Source organism: Zootoca vivipara, chromosome 2 (genome assembly GCF_963506605.1).
Source record: "Zootoca vivipara chromosome 2, rZooViv1.1, whole genome shotgun sequence".
NCBI classification, from domain to species: domain Eukaryota; kingdom Metazoa; phylum Chordata; class Lepidosauria; order Squamata; family Lacertidae; genus Zootoca; species Zootoca vivipara.
Genome location: NC_083277.1, coordinates 3,328,130 through 3,344,618, shown reverse-complemented (window position 1 = coordinate 3,344,618; position 16,489 = coordinate 3,328,130). Strand labels below are relative to the sequence as shown.

General features: G+C 44.5%; 2 protein-coding genes across 2 annotated transcripts; both read left to right on the top strand.

Moving 5' to 3' along the window:
- Nucleotides 1-2,597, top strand: LOC132591792 (vomeronasal type-2 receptor 26-like). The gene is made up of 3 exons (XM_060272224.1): nucleotides 1-186; nucleotides 592-718; nucleotides 1,687-2,597. The coding sequence occupies exons 1-3, from the start codon at nucleotides 1-3 to the stop codon at nucleotides 2,595-2,597; spliced, it is 1,224 nt and encodes a 407-aa protein (XP_060128207.1).
- Nucleotides 2,598-7,864: 5,267 nt separating this feature from the next.
- Nucleotides 7,865-14,011, top strand: LOC132591791 (vomeronasal type-2 receptor 26-like). The gene is made up of 3 exons (XM_060272223.1): nucleotides 7,865-8,608; nucleotides 11,105-11,231; nucleotides 13,101-14,011. The coding sequence occupies exons 1-3, from the start codon at nucleotides 7,865-7,867 to the stop codon at nucleotides 14,009-14,011; spliced, it is 1,782 nt and encodes a 593-aa protein (XP_060128206.1).
- Nucleotides 14,012-16,489: the final 2,478 nt, after the last annotated feature.

Genomic DNA, 16,489 nt, shown 5'->3' with positions numbered 1-16,489 from the left:
ATGGACAGAGTGTATTTGGATGAGAACGGGGAGCTGGCAGCCGACCTGGACATTGTGAACTGGGTGGTGTTCCCCAATAAGTCCGTCCTCAGAGTGAAGTTTGGGAGTATCGACAGACAGGGATCCCCAGACCTGAAGTGCTCCATCGACCAGGATGCCATTCTGTGGCCTGAGTGGCTCAATCAGGTGGCGGGGAGGGGGGAATCATGCCTGTCATTTTGCTGTCTTTTCTTTGAGCCCTAATAAGTGCTCCCTGTTCTGTGGGCTGCTGCCCTCAGTTGCCTCCTCTGCTCAGCTGGGTGTCAAAGGAGGGTTCCTGCTAAACTGTGTGTATGGAAAAAAGGGGGGGTTCATTGCTTTTCTTTTCTTAAATGTATTTATATCAGTCGTGAATAGCTCATGGCCCATATACAGAACTCTATTTAATGGAGGTGCTTTGTTTTTTTCTGAATTTAATTATGAATAATTCATTTAATAGACAGTGATGGGAAATGCTTAGTTTCAAGCTATAGACCGGATGCTTACAGCAGATGACCACATACTATGCCTCAAACAACAATTCTCATTGACACTCTTTGTCTTTGTGCCTAGACCCTTCCTACTTCCAGGTGTGTGGAAAGCTGTCGCCCTGGATCCGTCAAGGTGATTCAGGAAGGGAAGCCTCTTTGCTGTTATGAATGTCTTCCCTGTGCAGAAGGGACCATCTCCACTCAGGAAGGTGGGTGACTCCAAGGGAAAGGCTGGCCTTGGGGAAGAGAGAAGGGTTCAGTCAGGAATCTTTTGAAGCCATTGTGTGGGAGTTCATCATCTGCATCATTAATCTGTTTTGATGATTATAGTTTATGATATTGTTCTAAAGTGTATCATCATAATATAGTAAGCTGGGAAAGCAGGATATAAACTTCTCAGTCACTAAATGTCTGCCCACACAGAAGGTCGGCAGTTCGAAATCACACGACGGGATGAGGTCTCATTTCTCTGCTAAGCTTCTGCCATCCTAGCAGTTCAAAAGCACACCAGTGCAAGTAGATTGATAGGTGTCACTGCAGCAGGAAGGTAAATGGCGTTTCCATGCGCTCTGGCATTCGTCATGGGGTCCCTTTGCACCAGAAGCAGTTTAGTCATGATGGCCACATGACCCAGAAAGCTGTCTGTGGACAAACACCAGCTCCCTCGGCCTGAAGTGAGATGAACATTGCACCCCATAGTTGCCTTTGACTGATCTCAACTGTCCCGGGGTCCTTTACCTTTACCTGAAGGAGGGAGATTGTTATGGATGTAGGGTAGATATTAGACTTCTGCACAGACTCCTGATCCTCCTTTACTTACCTGTCCTGGGATCCTTTACCTTGTAAAGATTGTTGTGGACCTAAGGAAGATATTAGACTTCTGCACAGACTCCTGATCCTCCTTTTGGCCCTGGTATAGGGAGCTCCAAGCAGCCCAACTTGCCAGAGTCCAAGCTGGGGATCTCTAGCCCTGGAATCTGTTCCAAATTTCTTCAGGAGTAGAGCTGATGTTTAGAAAAACCTAATTAAATACCTGTAGTGATCTGTGGCTGTCTCAGACTGACTGAATCTCTCCCAAGAGGCTGGATATTGCTCAGGGCTTGGCTGAATCCAGTGCAGTAGACATTACTCTCTCCCTCCCTCCCTCCCTCCCTCCCTCCCTCTCTTTCTCTTGCAGATGCAGACCATTGCCAAAAATGCCCAGGAAATCAGCATCCAAACAAGGAGCGAGATCAATGTGTGTTCAAGCATATCACCTTCCTAGCCTATGAAGAATCTCTAGGGGTTGTCCTACTTTCCCTTGCCCTACTGGGGTCCTTAACCACAAGCTTTGTCTTAGGAATCTTCATTAAATACAGCGAAACTCCCATAGTCAAAGCCAACAACCGGGACCTCTCCTACATCCTCCTCATTTCTCTCCTGCTTTCCTTTTTGTCTTCCTTCCTGTTCATTGGTGAGCCAAAGAAAGCAACTTGCCTTTTCCAGCAAACAGCTTTCAGCATCATCTTCTCTATTGCTGTTTCTTCTGTCTTGGCAAAAACCATCACAGTGGTTCTGGCCTTCCTGGCCACCAAGCCAGGAAACAGGGTGAGGAGATGGCTGGGGAAGAGTCTGGCCCACTCCATTGTCATTTCCTGCTCCTGTGTCCAAGTTGTCATCTGCATGATCTGGCTGGGGATCTCGCCATCGTTCCCAGACTCTGACATGCACTCTCAGCCTGGAGAGATCATCCTGCAATGCAATGAAGGGTCTGTTACTATGTTTTATTCTGCCCTCGGCTACATGGGCTTCCTGGCTGCCATCTGCTTCACAGTGGCTTTCCTAGCCAGGAAGCTTCCTGGGGCCTTCAATGAAGCCAAGCTGATCACCTTCAGCATGCTGGTCTTCTGCAGTGTTTGGGTGTCCTTTGTGCCCACCTACCTGAGCACCAAGGGGAAATACATGGTAGCCGTGCAGGTCTTCTCTATGTTGGCCTCCAGTGCTGGGCTGCTGGGCTGCATCTTTATTCCCAAGTGCTACATTATTGTGCTGAGACCTGATCTGAACACAAAGGAGCACCTGACAGCAAAAGCTAAAGATAGCATCTGATTCTGAAAATATTATTTTTCAAGAATGTAGGGAAGTGATGTTCTTGAAAAATAATGTTTCAGTTTTAAAAAAATAATTACTGTACCCTCATTTGATCTTGTAGACCAACCAACTTAATGGAAATAATTATGAAATTTGGCTGAAAATTTGATAAAACTTTGGAAAAATATAGATCACATAGATCACAGAGAATTCACATTATCAAAATTTTGTAATTATTCATGGAACGGAATAAGGATGTCCAATGTCACTCATTTTTCTTAATTGTAGAAAAATATCCATGTAATTATACAATGCCCTCTGTGGCATGGGAGTCAGTATAAATGAAAATAACAAATGTAGGCCTCTATGCGGAATAAACATACCCAAAGTCAGGATGCTACCAGCGGTTCCCGGCTGCTTGCCCAGGAAAGCATAAAGACAAGGAAAACTTTCTTACAGTCTTTTTTTATTTCAAACTTTACAGAGAGTCGCTATAGAACCCAGCCTCTTGGATAATGGTGTTGCCCTGAGTGAACCTCTTTCTCCCCGTCTCTCCCACTTCCTCATTCATCCTCACCTTCTCTACGGGTGCCCCTAATGCCCTCTGTCTTTGAGCTCTTTGCTCTTCAACTTTTAAGGCTCGCCGGGTTATGGGAGATGGAGGGTCTGGAATGCTTTCTAGTGGCAACTGGTCAGCCAGCTGCTGCTCTGCCTCTCCCACCATTTCCCAACTTTTCCCCTCATCTGCCTCTGAGCTCTGACTTCCCTCAAACCCCTGTTGTAAATCTATACTGTCTTCCTCTTCCTCCTCCCTGGGAGGGTCAGGATGGAGAGGTGGTCTCCCCCATTCCTCCTCTGCCTAGTCCCTGACACCCAACTTCTTCAACTGTTACAAATAGGGCTTAGTTTCTGGGCCCTTAGTCATCTTAGTCACCCTCCACCCCACACCTGCCAGCTCATCAATATCTTCCTTTATTTAGGGTGCCCAGAACTGGATACAGTATTCCAGGTGTGGTCTGACCAAGGCAACCTAGAATGGAACTGTTACTTCCCTTACGATACTTCTGTTGAAGTAGACTGAAATTCCAACATTATTTTTATTGGAGTTAAAAAAAATTGTTATCATCTTTTTGCCTAATTGTATATTTAAATTTTAAAAAAAGTGTTCAATGCTGTATTTAAAATTGTTGTGAGCCACCCAGGGACTTTACAGTGAGGGAGGGTAATCAATATTATTATTTAATATATTAAAAAGTTGCTGCATCACACTGTTGACTCATGTTAAGCTTCTGGTGTACTAAGCCAGTTATCCTATATTTATGCCTCTGCTTATTCTTTTCAGTGTCAGCAAAGTTGTTGTTGACATTTTGTGCCTTCAGTCCATATACACATGGACCTAGGTCCACATTTGGCCAGAATCTTACCCGCTCAACTGTCATCTCTAACCCCCACCCCCACCTCCCAAAAAACAATTCAATTTTCCCCGTGCCCCTGTTTTGTTTCACTTCCTGAGAAAAATCCTTAAATGTTTCCACTGGATGGAGTAAGAAGGGAGTGTTATTCTGGAGGGGGAGTTCCAGGCAGACATTTCCACAGTGATGGGAATGTTGTGGGAAAGGGAATGGCAATGAAACAGAGGAGGAGGAGGAGGAGGAGGAGGAGGAGGAGGAGGAGGGGGGGGAAAGGGTGAAGGCTTGTTGCCTGGGGAGGGGTGTAGATAAAACAGTGAAGGGCAAGGCAGTTCTGGGCAGTCTTGGCAACTGTTGCTCATGTGGAAAGACCTTTGCGCGTCTCCCACTCGGGCGCTCGCCTCTCCAAGCTCTGCGCTCACTTCATCCGCCCGATGGGAAAGCGAAGTGGGGAAGAGAAAAAGAGAAAGAACCGAAGCAGCTCTTTTTCTCTTCCCCACTTCGCTTTCCCGTCGGGCGGATGAAGTGAGTGCAGAGCTTTCCAGAGAGCGCGTTTCCCGCTCGGGCGCTCGCCTCTCCATGTGGCCGCATGGCTCTTTTGCTGCTGCCGCGTGGAAGCGGTTGGGGTCAGGACTCAGGAGCGCCCGAGCCAGCGGCCTCGTCTCTTCCTGGCCCTGCCAAGGAAGCCTGCCACCCCGCCGCCCGGCACGGTGGGGCACTCCTCCTGGTGCTGCTGAGCGCTCCGTCCGTGTTGCTGGGCGCTCCGGGCGGCGGGGAGGCAGGCTGAAATCACTTCAAACAGCATTTTAAAATGCCATTTTCCCTTCTCAGGGCTGACTTCGCTAGGCGCGCACTATAGCTGAGCCAGGAACAGCTTATTTCTGCGCTACAGCTGATCTGTATCTCCAACTGCATGTGCCGGAAAGTGTTATGTGTGATTGCACTGACTACTAGAATACCAAGCCTTAAGACATCCCCTGAAAATAAGACACCGTGTGTTTTTTTGACGAAAAAAAGTTATAAGACGGTGTCTTAAAAAGGGGGAAACACGGTATGCATATATATATATATATATATATATATATATACATACACACTGTATATTCCTGCGTATAAGACTACTTTTTAAGCCAGGAAAATCTTCTCAAAAGTCGGGGGTTGTCTTATACGCCGTGTTGTATTTCTTATACGGCGAGTATATCCCAAACTCTATATTTTAACTGAAAAGTTGGGGGTCGTCTTATACGCCCTGTTGTCTTAAACGCCGGAATATACAGTATATATATATATAATAGTTTTCTCCAAATCTTTGAACCTTCCCCTCCATGGGTCCTATTGTCAACCTTTTCAACTGCATACTATTCAATAGTCCATATTTTACATCCAGATCTTGGAGTTTTCGCAAACATGTTTTTCTCCAGCCCTGCAGTTGCAGGTGGAGTTGCAGAAGGAGTTTAGGAACTTGCAGAAGTGGTACTTCCTCTCTGTATAATTATCAAAATGATAGTGTGTGTGTGTTTGCTTCTACTTCTCACCAAAGATCTAGGGATTTGTCCAAAGATCACTTTTGAGTCCAGTAGATTAAAAATCAGAGGAATTTGCGATGATGTCATGGATCTGAGGCAAAAAGGTCTGGCAGATATATGCCTCCTAAGCCACCCAAAAGTTGGGTGGGCTGAGATTTAGGACAGATGATAACTGTACCAGAATGAGGTTGGCTTGACTTCTCTCCACTTCAGATGTGATCCCTTTGCAGGGCTCCATTAGTAAGAAGAAAGCTATTGCATCTTGCAAGCACCACAACAAAAGGCTTCTATATCTTTGTAAGGGAGCAGTCATGAAGGAGGTGGTCGTTCCTGGGAGGAAAAATATGCTCCTCGTTCTACTGCTTCTACTGCTTCTTCTGCCTTATGGGGACTGTGGGAAACTGCAGACAAAATGCCTCTTGTCTTTGGAAAGGGATAAGATGGATTCACCTAATTATTTCAGGCCAGGAGACCACCTCCTCAGTGGGGTCCTCTCTGCCACAAATACTATGTTTGATCCTTATAGCTTCAACGACTGTCCTTCCACCAGTTTTTATTGGTAAGACGTTTTGTGGGGATGGAGTTACTGCTGCTTCACTTGCTACCATTTCCATGAGATCCAGCTCATCTCCAGTTATTTTCTGGGGCCTGTCTCATTATCTGGTACCTGCCTTTAAGAACATAAGAAAATACGACTAGCAGATAAATTTGTGGATGATTAGGCTCTCAGTGGCTACGAGTCACAATGGCTATGTTCTCCATTCACTGTCACAGGCACTATGCCTCTGGGTACCAGGAACTGAGCTCTTGTGCTTCTCAGTTTTGCATGTGCATCTGGTTGGCCAACTTGAGAACTGGATGCTGCAACAGATGAGCCTTTGGGGAGATTCTGCAGGGTTCTTCTGTTAACGATGGAAGGATAAGGGTGTCTTTTGCATTAGGTTTAATATACAGGGGGAAAGATCTACTTTCTCAAAGTGGAATTCCTATAGTACTTTCTGGATCTTTTATTCACCATTTTTAGATCCCCTTTAAAACAAACCCCAGGCATTATTATTATTATTATTATTATTATTATTATTATTATTATTATATATGTTGCCCTATACATCTTGACAAACAGTGGAAAACATATTGATAAAAAGGGTGATAATATGGGAATAACAGCAGCAACTGTTATAAGCTATAGTAACATTGGGGAAGTTATTTTAGGTGTTATTTCAGGGGTCTTTTGTTTATTTGTGACATTTCCATGCTGTCCTTTTAACAAGAAGTTATTCCAAGCAGCTAGCAATAAATAAGTAAATGCAAATGCAAAATTAAAACAGGCAACCATAAAGGGGCCAGGGGAATGTTTACAGTGCTGGCATGTATATAATTTTTTTCCAGGAAAGCACCCACAATGTACTGGCAGCTCCTCTCCTTCCTGTTTGCCATTCAAGAGATCAACCAGAATCAAAAGCTGTTACCCAACATCACCCTGGGCTACAGCATCCATGAGAACTTTTTTGATGGAAGGGTGACATATGATGCTTTGCTAGACATGTTGTCAATTGGGCAGCTCAACTTTCCAAACTACAGCTGTGGTAAACAGATGAACGTAGTACTGGCTGTTCTCGAAGGATCTGACTCTCAAAATTCCATCCAGATTTCAAATGTGTTGGGCATCTATAAAATCCCACAGGTAGGAATGGAGAGAGGTATAATAGCATTGTGATATCAGCTGTTTTATATTCCATTTTATCCCCGGTTCAGACTCCATGAGAGTATCTGTGAAGTTTTGGTGAGTTACCTTGTCAAAAGCTTTTTTGTTTGATCATGTTCACTATATCAAGAACATCTCTATCAATATGCTTCTTGACACTCTCAAATAATTCTAATCAGATTGTGAGACAGGTTTTGCCATTCTGTGGGTGGCCACCCCATTCGATATTGGGAAAAGGATTTATTGTGTCCCGACTTTGAAAACGTCTCCCTTGATGAAGTAATTAAAATGCCCATTTGTTTCTGGCTCACTAGGCCTGAGGCTTCCTGTTGCATGTTCGCCTGACACATGAAACTTGGAAGTACCTGCAGGGATTTTTCCTTCTAGAGATTAATGAGGGGCATCTTTTTTTAAAAAAATACGTTACCTGGAATACTTCATAGGAAATCACTATTCCCACAAAAGGGTCCTAGCAATAGACCTTCCTCCTTCCTAAGACCTACCCAATCTCATGTTGGGCTTAGAACTATTTAGGCTTTGATCTGAAATCAAACAAGATACAAATCTTCCTTCTCTTCCCAGGTCACTTATGCTTTTGTCTCTCATGTTCTGAATGATAAGAGGCAGTTTCCTTTTTTCTACCGGATGGTCCCCAAAGAAGAAGCCCTGTACCCAGGGATTGTCAAGCTGCTCCAGCACTTCAGGTGGACCTTGATTGGCCTCCTTGCACCAGACACCAACAATGGAGAGAGGTTCCTGAAGAGCTTGACGCCGGTGCTCATCAAGAGCGGTGTCTGTGTTGTTATCTCACAAAGCATCTATGGACTGAATACAAATGTGGTAGAAATGGATCGTCTTCCATTCCTCAAGTGGAGGCAAGTGCATGTATTTGTTTACTACGGGGAAATGACTTATTTCTTAGATGGACTATTCATTATACAACAGATGTTTGACATACTGCTGAAATCCATTGTTGGGAAATTCTTCATCACAACAGCTATGTGGGATGTCTCCGTGGAACTGATGTATAATGACATATCTTTCCAACACATCCTTGGTATATTTTCCTTCTTCACTGAGACAAGCAAAAGGGCAACATCCGATGGTTTTCCATCCTTTTTCTCTGGTATTAAGAAGTTTTGGGAGGGTGCTTTTAATTGTTCCTATTCAAAGCATTCATCCTCGGTGAAAGGCTGGACAGGATGCAGAGAGAGAGAGAAACTGGAGATGTTTCCCCAAGACGATCTGGAAAGAATCCTCTCTCTAGACAGCTACAGGATCTACAACACTGTCCAAGCCGTGGCTCATGCCTTAAATGCTGCATATTCATCTAGAGCTAAGCAGAGGGCTAATGAGAGAACGGGACTTCAAAGGCTACAGCCATGGCAGGTTTTTTCTTTCTCATCATAGACATCGCAACTGAACATGACAATTGGTTGTAGTGTTGCAGAAATTGATTATTGTGCAGTTTGAAACAATTGGAAGGATAAGAACTGGAAGCTTTCATTTCCTTTTGGAAATGAATTCTTGCTCAGGCCCATAGAAATGTTATTCAATCTTTACTCACAGAACTCTTCATAACAGAATGAAAACATCAAATTGACATCATGTCTTGTGCTGCGCAGCACATGTTCAGCATCTCTCTCTCTCTCTCTCTCTCTCTCTCTCTCTCTCTCTCTCTCTCTCTCTCTCTCTCTCTGCTGTTTGCTTTACCTTCAGGAGAGCTTCATTGACATATTGACTCCATTGAGTTTTGGAGCCAAAGACAAAAAGGCAACTCCCTTCAAAGGGGAGATTTTGCAGTCCAATACCTTCATCACATGATCTAAGGTTACAACACTCACATGTTAGCTAGCAGAGAACAGCAACCAGGAAATTAATCTTAATATCAGCAAGAGCCCAGAGCCCTTTAGGGGAAAAAAAAAACTACTATGGAAAGACCTCAAGGTTTGCAGAACACATTAGCCATTTTCCATTTTAAAACTTCCTTAATACATATTCATTTTTCATTTCTGTGTAAATTAAACCAATTGTACTTAACACATAGATTTCCAGAGTCATTTTATTGGGATTAGAATCTGGAAAACTTTGAGAATCCCTAGTTTAGAACATAGAGAGCTTCCCGTCACCAAAAAATATGGGATGTAGCAGTGAGCTGAAATTTGGCAAGCAGTTGTTAAACATAGAGAGCTACCCATTGCACAGCCCCTCAGGTAACTGCCCCCATCCTGTGCCCAATTCTTTTTTCCCTGCAAGTTGGAATTATTTTTGGCAGGGGAGATGACATTGATCAGGCTGTCTCTAATCTCTGTTCCTTTGACACCCGCTTGACTCTGCTCTGGCTCTCTGCTCCCTCCACCAAGATCCTGCCTTTCCCTGCTGGAGCCCGTATTAGAGATTTCATTCAGTTTGCTTTGAAAGGAGAAACGTACCTTATTCACTCTTTCCGAAACAATCCAAGAGGGCAGCATCCTTCAAAAACATGTTTACTAGGAGAAAATCACATAGAAATACTGAAGAATTCTGAGGTTTTTTATTATTATTTTAAAAATGCTTCAGAAATGTGGAGAACTGAATTTAAGATTAGGGTGTGTGTGAGAGAGAAAATATTATGAACCAAAGTTGACAAGATCTCTCCATTACTATTGAGTTTGCAACCAGTCCTAAGCAGAGGTGAACTGGGTTGTCAGTATGCTTTCCATTATTATTATTATTATTATTATTATTATTATTATTATTATTATTATTATTATTATTACATTTCCAATTTTACAATTCCAAATAAACATTTTACAAACTCTAAAATATCCAATGATTTCCCTTCTTCTCTTTCTGTGGTTCATTTTATATCTCATACATCCCTGCATAATTTACCAAAACAATTCAAACCAGTTTTCCACTTTTACATTAATCAAACATTATTTACGTACGTAGTTGAATTTAGCTTAATGCTGCCATGATTTTCAGCTGTATACAGTTATTTTCCATATATTCAATAAACCCTTTCCACTCTTCTTTCAATGTATGTTCTTTTGCTCTCTTATTCTGCATGTTAAATCTGCAAATTCTGCAAATTCTGCAGAATAATCTGCATATTCTGTCCACTTAAGTTGCCAATCCTCTTTAGCTGGGACCTCACTCACTTTCCATTTCTGGGCTAGCAAAACAGGAGACTCTGCTTTCCTTTATTCTAAATGCTCTCATCTTTGCTTCTGTTCCAGCTCCACCCTTTCCTCGGAAACGCCCCGTTCTACAATTCTTCCATGGACAGAGTGTATTTGGATGAGAACGGGGAGCTGGCAGCTGACTTGGACATTGTGAACTGGGTGGTGTTCCCCAATAAGTCCGTCCTCAGAGTGAAGTTTGGGAGTATCGACAGACAGGGATCCCCAGACCTGAAGTGCTCCATTGACCAGGATGCCATTGTATGGCCTGAGTGGCTCAATCAGGTGGCGTTGAGGGGGGAATCATGCCTGTCATTTTGCTGTCTTTTCTTTCAGCCTTAATAAGTGCTCCCTGTTCTGTGGGCTGCTGCTCTCTGTTTCCAGCATTGGGCTGTTGTTGTTCCTACAGCTCCTCTGCTCAGCTGGGTGTCAAAGGAGGGTTCCTGCTAAACTCTGTTTATGTGGGAAAAGGGAAATTCCTTGCTTTTCTGTTGTTAAATGTATTTATATCAGTAGTGAATAGCTCATGGCCCATATACAGACCTCTATTTAATGGAGGTATTTTCTTTCCCCCCCCCTGAATTTAATCATGAATAATTAATTCAATAGACAGTGATGGGAAATTCATAGTTTCAAGCTATAAACCGGATGCTACAGCATATGACAACATACTATGCCTCAAACAACAATTCTCATTGACACTCTTTGTCTTTCTGCCTAGACCCTTCCTACTTCCAGGTGTGTGGAAAGCTGTCGCCCTGGATCCTTCAAGGTGATTCAGGAAGGGAAGCCTCTTTGCTGTTATGAATGTCTTCCCTGTGCAGAAGGGACCATCTCCACTCAGGAAGGTGGGTGACTCCAAGGGAAAGGCTGGCCTTGGGGAAGAGAGAAGGGTTCAAGTCAGGAATCTTTCAAAGCCATTTCTGGGAAGGATCAGGCTGGTATGCTTCATGTGTGGGAGTGAACTGGGTGATTCAAATTATCATCATCATCATCAATCTGTTTTGATTATTATAGTTTACAATATTGTTCTAAAATGTATCATCGTCATAATACATATATATAGTAACCTGATTGGGAAAGCTGGACATAAAAATCTCTATCACTAAAAGCCTGCCCCCTCCATTTCCCACTCCTCAGCCCTATTACGCACCCTCACTCCAAAATATATATTTGATCAAATGTATCCTGATCCTCCTTTTGGCCCTGGTATAGGGAGCTCTAAGCAGCCCAACTTGCCAGAGTCCAAGCTGGGGATATCTAGCCCTGGAATCTGTTCGAAATTTCTTCAGGGGTCGAGCTAATGTTTAGAAAAACCTAATTAAATACCTGTAGTGATCTGTGGCTGTCCCAGACTGACTTGGTCTACAACTGAATCTCTCCCAAGAGACTGGATATTGCTCAGGGCTTGGCTGAATCCAGTGTAGTAGACATTACTCTCCCTCCCTCCCTCCCTCCCTCCCTCCCTCCCTCCCTCCCTCCCTCCCTCCCTCCCTCCTCCTCTCTTCTCTTGCAGATGCAGACCATTGCCAAAAATGCCCAGGAAATCAGCATCCAAACAAGGAGCGAGATCAATGTGTGTTCAAGCATATCACCTTCCTAGCCTATGAAGAGTCTCTAGGGGTTGTCCTACTTTCCCTTGCCCTACTGGGGTCCTTAACCACAAGCTTTGTCTTAAGAATCTTCATTAAATACAAGGAGACACCCATAGTCAAAGCCAACAACCGGGACCTCTCCTACATCCTCCTTGTCTCCCTCCTGCTTTCCTTTTTGTCCTCCTTCCTGTTCATTGGGAGGCCAAGGAAAGGGACCTGCCTTCCTCGACAAATGGCCTTCAGCATCATCTTCTCTGTTGCTGTGTCTTCTATGTTGGCAAAAACCATCACTGTGGTTCTGGCCTTCCTGGCCACCAAGCCAGGGAACACAGTGAGGAGATGGCTGGGGAAGAGTCTGGCCCACTCCATTGTCATTTCCTGTTCCTGTGTCCAAGTTGTCATCTGCATGATCTGGCTGGGGATCTCGCCACCATTCCCAGACTCTGACATGCACTCCCAGCCTGGAGAGATCATCCTGCAATGCAATGAAGGGTCTGTGGCCATGTTCTATGGTGCCCTTGGCTACATGGGCTTCCTGGCTGCCATCTGCTTCACGGTGGCTTTCCTAGCCAGGAAGCTGCCTGGGGCTTTTAATGAAGCCAAGCTGATCACCTTCAGCATGCTGGTCTTCTGCAGTGTTTGGGTGTCCTTTGTTCCCACCTACCTGAGCACCAAGGGGAAATACATGGTAGCCGTGCAGGTCTTCTCTATGTTGGCCTCCAGTGCTGGGCTTCTGGGCTGCATCTTGCGTTCTATGGTCAGGTGCATCCTATGGGGCGAAAAAATACGGTAAGTTAGGGTACACAGCACTAGGCTGGATGGACCAATGGTCTGAGCCAATGAGGAAATGGTACTTTGCTACATTAAAATAGGACAAATTTATATGCTAAAAACCATTGGTCACCACAAAGGTACAACCAAGAAGAAAGTATATTGTCTTGCCAGTGGATGTTTACATCTCCAAATGTCAATTAAATTAAAACTTTCCACCAAATAAAAAAAAAGCAATTAGTAGTTTTATATGCTAAAAACCACAAAGGTACAATCAAGCTCACAAACGGTTTTTAATATACATGATTCCCAGCATATTATACACCATCTTGCCTACTCTGTTCTTTACAGATGCAGAACACTGCACCAAATGTCCAGATGATCAGTATCCAAACAAGGATCAGTTTCAGTGTATTCCCAAACTGATCACCTTTCTGGCCTATGAAGACTCTTTGGGAATAGTCCTGGCGTCCATTGCTCTATTCTTGTCCTTAACCACTGTCTTTGTGTTAAGAGTCTTTATTAAATACAAACACACTCCCATAGTCAAAGCCAACAACCGGGATCTCTCCTACATCCTCCTGGTCTCCCTCCTGCTCTCCTTCTTGTCCTCCTTCCTGTTCCTTGGGCAGCCAAGAGAAGCCACCTGCCTTCTCCAGCAAATAACCTTCTGTGTGATCTTCACAGTTGCTGTTTCTTCTGTGTTGGCAAAAACCATCACGGTGGTGCTGGCCTTTCTGGCTACAAAGCCAGGGAACAGGGTGAGGAGATGGCTGGGGAAGAGTCTGGCCAACTCCATTGTCCTTTCCTGTTCCAGTGTCCAAGTTGTCATCTGTACCATCTGGTTGGGATACTCACCCTCGTTTCCAGACTCTGACATGCACTCCCAGATGGGAGAAATTATTCTGCAATGTAACCAAGGGTCTGTGGCCATGTTCTATGGTGCCCTCGGCTACATGGGCTTCCTGGCTGCCATCTGCTTCACGGTGGCTTTCCTAGCCAGGAAGCTGCCTGGGGCTTTTAATGAAGCCAAGCTGATCACCTTCAGCATGCTGGTCTTCTGCAGTGTTTGGGTGTCCTTTGTTCCCACCTACCTGAGCACCAAGGGGAAATACATGGTAGCCGTGCAGGTCTTCTCTATGTTGGCCTCCAGTGCTGGGCTTCTGGGCTGCATCTTTATTCCCAAATGCTACATTATTGTGCTGAGACCTGATCTGAACACAAAGGAGCACCTGACAGCAAAAGCTAAAGATAGCATCTGATTCTGAAAATATTATTTTTCAAGAATGTAGGGAAGTGATGTTCTTGAAAAATAAGGTTTCAGCTTTTTAAAAATAATTACTGTACCCTCATTTGATCTTGTAGACCAACCAACATAATGGAAATAATTATGAAATTTGGCTGAAAATTTGATAAAACTTTGGAAGATGTAGATCACATAGATCACAGAGAATTCACATTATCAAAATTTTGTAATTAGTCATGGAACGGAATAAGGTTGTCCACTGTCACTCATTTTTCTTAATTGTAGAAAAATATCCTTGTAATTATACAATGCCCTCTGTGGCATGGGAGTCAGTATAAATGAAAATAACAAATGTAGGCCTCTATGCAGAATAAACATACCCAATGTCAGGATGCTACCAGCGGTTCCCGGCTGCTTGCCCAGGAAAGTAAAAAGACAAGGAAAACTTTCTTACAGTCTTTTTTTATTTCAAACTTTACAGAGAGTCGCTATAGAACCCAGCCTCTTGGATAATGGTGTTGCCCTGAGTGAACCTCTCTCTCCCCGTCTCTCCCACTTTCTCATTCATCACCACCTCCTCTACGGGTGCCCCTAAGTGCTCTCTGTCTTTGAGCTCTTTGCTCTCCTACTTTTAAGGCTTGCCGGGTTCTGGGAGATAGAGGGTCTGGAACGCTTACTAATGACATGTCAGCCAGCTGCTGCTCTGCCTCTCCCATGATTGCCCAACTTTTCCCCTTATCTGCCTCTGAGCTGTGACTTCCCTCAAACCCCTGTTGTAAATCTATACTCTTCCTCCTCCCTGGGAGGGTCAGGATGGAGAGGTGGTCTCCCCCATTCCTCCCCTGCCTAGTCCCTGACACCCAGCTTCTTCAACTGTTACAAATAGGGCTTAGTTTCTGGACCCTTAGTCATCTTAGTCACCCTCCACCCCATACCTGCCAGCTCATCAATATCTTCCTTTATTTAAGGTGCCCAGAACTGGACACTGTATGCCAGGTGTGGTCTGACCAAGGCAGCATAGAATGGAACTATTACTTCCCTTATTCTGGACACGATACTTCTGTTGAAGCAGACTAAAATTTCAACATTATTTTTATTGGAGTTAAAAAAAATTGTTATCATCTTTTTTTCCTAATTGTATATTTAAATTTTTAAAAAAGTTTATGGACTATTGAATAGTATGCAGTTGAAAAGGTTGACAATAGGACCCATGGAGGGGAAGGTGAGAAGTCCAAAGATTTTGATAAATCTTTAAACACCAGGGCCAGGGCCTTTCCAGTGATGGCTCCGACCTGCTGGAATGCTCTGTCCTATGAGACTAGGGCCCTACAGGATTTAACCTCCATCCGGTGGGCCTGTAAGACAGAGCTATTCCACCTGGCCTTTAATTTGAACTCAGCCTGATCTTTTATTTGGTTTCCTTGCTCACTGGTTCCGTCCTCCTTGTACTTTCTCTCCAGGCAGAGTCTCAGATCGAGAACCAACCCTAATTAAGGTCAAGGTTAAAGGACCCCTGGATGGTTAAGTCCAGTGAAAGGCGACTATGGGGTATGGCGCTCATATTGCTTTCAGGCCAAGGGAGCAAGCATTTGTCCAGCTTTCCGGGTCATGTGGCCAGCATGACTAGACTGCTTCTGGAAACGCCATTTACCTTGCCGTTGCAGCAGTACCTATTTATCCACTTGCACTGGTATGCTTTTAAACTCCTAGGCTGGCAGAAGCTGGGACAGAGCAACAGGAGCTCACCCTGTCATCATAATCATCATCATCATTTATTATTTATACCCCGCCCATCTGGCTGAATCTCCCCAGACACTCTGGGCGGTGCCCAATTGAATATTAATACAATACAGCATTAAATAGTAAAAGCTTCCCTAAACAGGGCTGCCTTCAGATGTCTTTTAAAATTAGGATAACTGCTTATTTCCTTGACATCTGATGGAAGGGCATTCCACAGGGCGGGTGCTGCTACCGAGAAGGCCCTCTGTCTGGTTCCCTGTAACCTCACTTCTCACAATGAGGAAACCGCCAGAAGGCCCTCGGCTCTGGATCTCAGTGTCTGGGCTGAATGCTGGGGGTGGAGATGCTCCTTCAGGTATACAGGACCGAGGCCTTTAGGGCTTTAAAGGTCAACACCAACACTTTGAATTGTGCTCAGAAACGTACTGGGAGCCAGTGTAGATCTCTCAGGAACAGTGTTATGTGGTCCCGGCGGCCGCTCCCAGTCACCAGTCTAGCTGCCGCATTCTGGATTAGTTGCAGTTTCCGGGTCACCTTCAAAGGTAGCCCTGCGTAGAGCACATTGCAGTAGTCCAAGCGGGAGATAACCAGAGCATGCACCACTCTGGCAAGACAGTCCGCCGGCAGGTAGGGTCTCAGCCTGCGTACCAGATGGAGCTGATAGACAGCTGCCCTGGACAGAGAATTAACCTGTGCCTCCATGGACAGCTGTGAGACCAAAATGACTCCCAATTCCAACCACCGACCTTCCGAT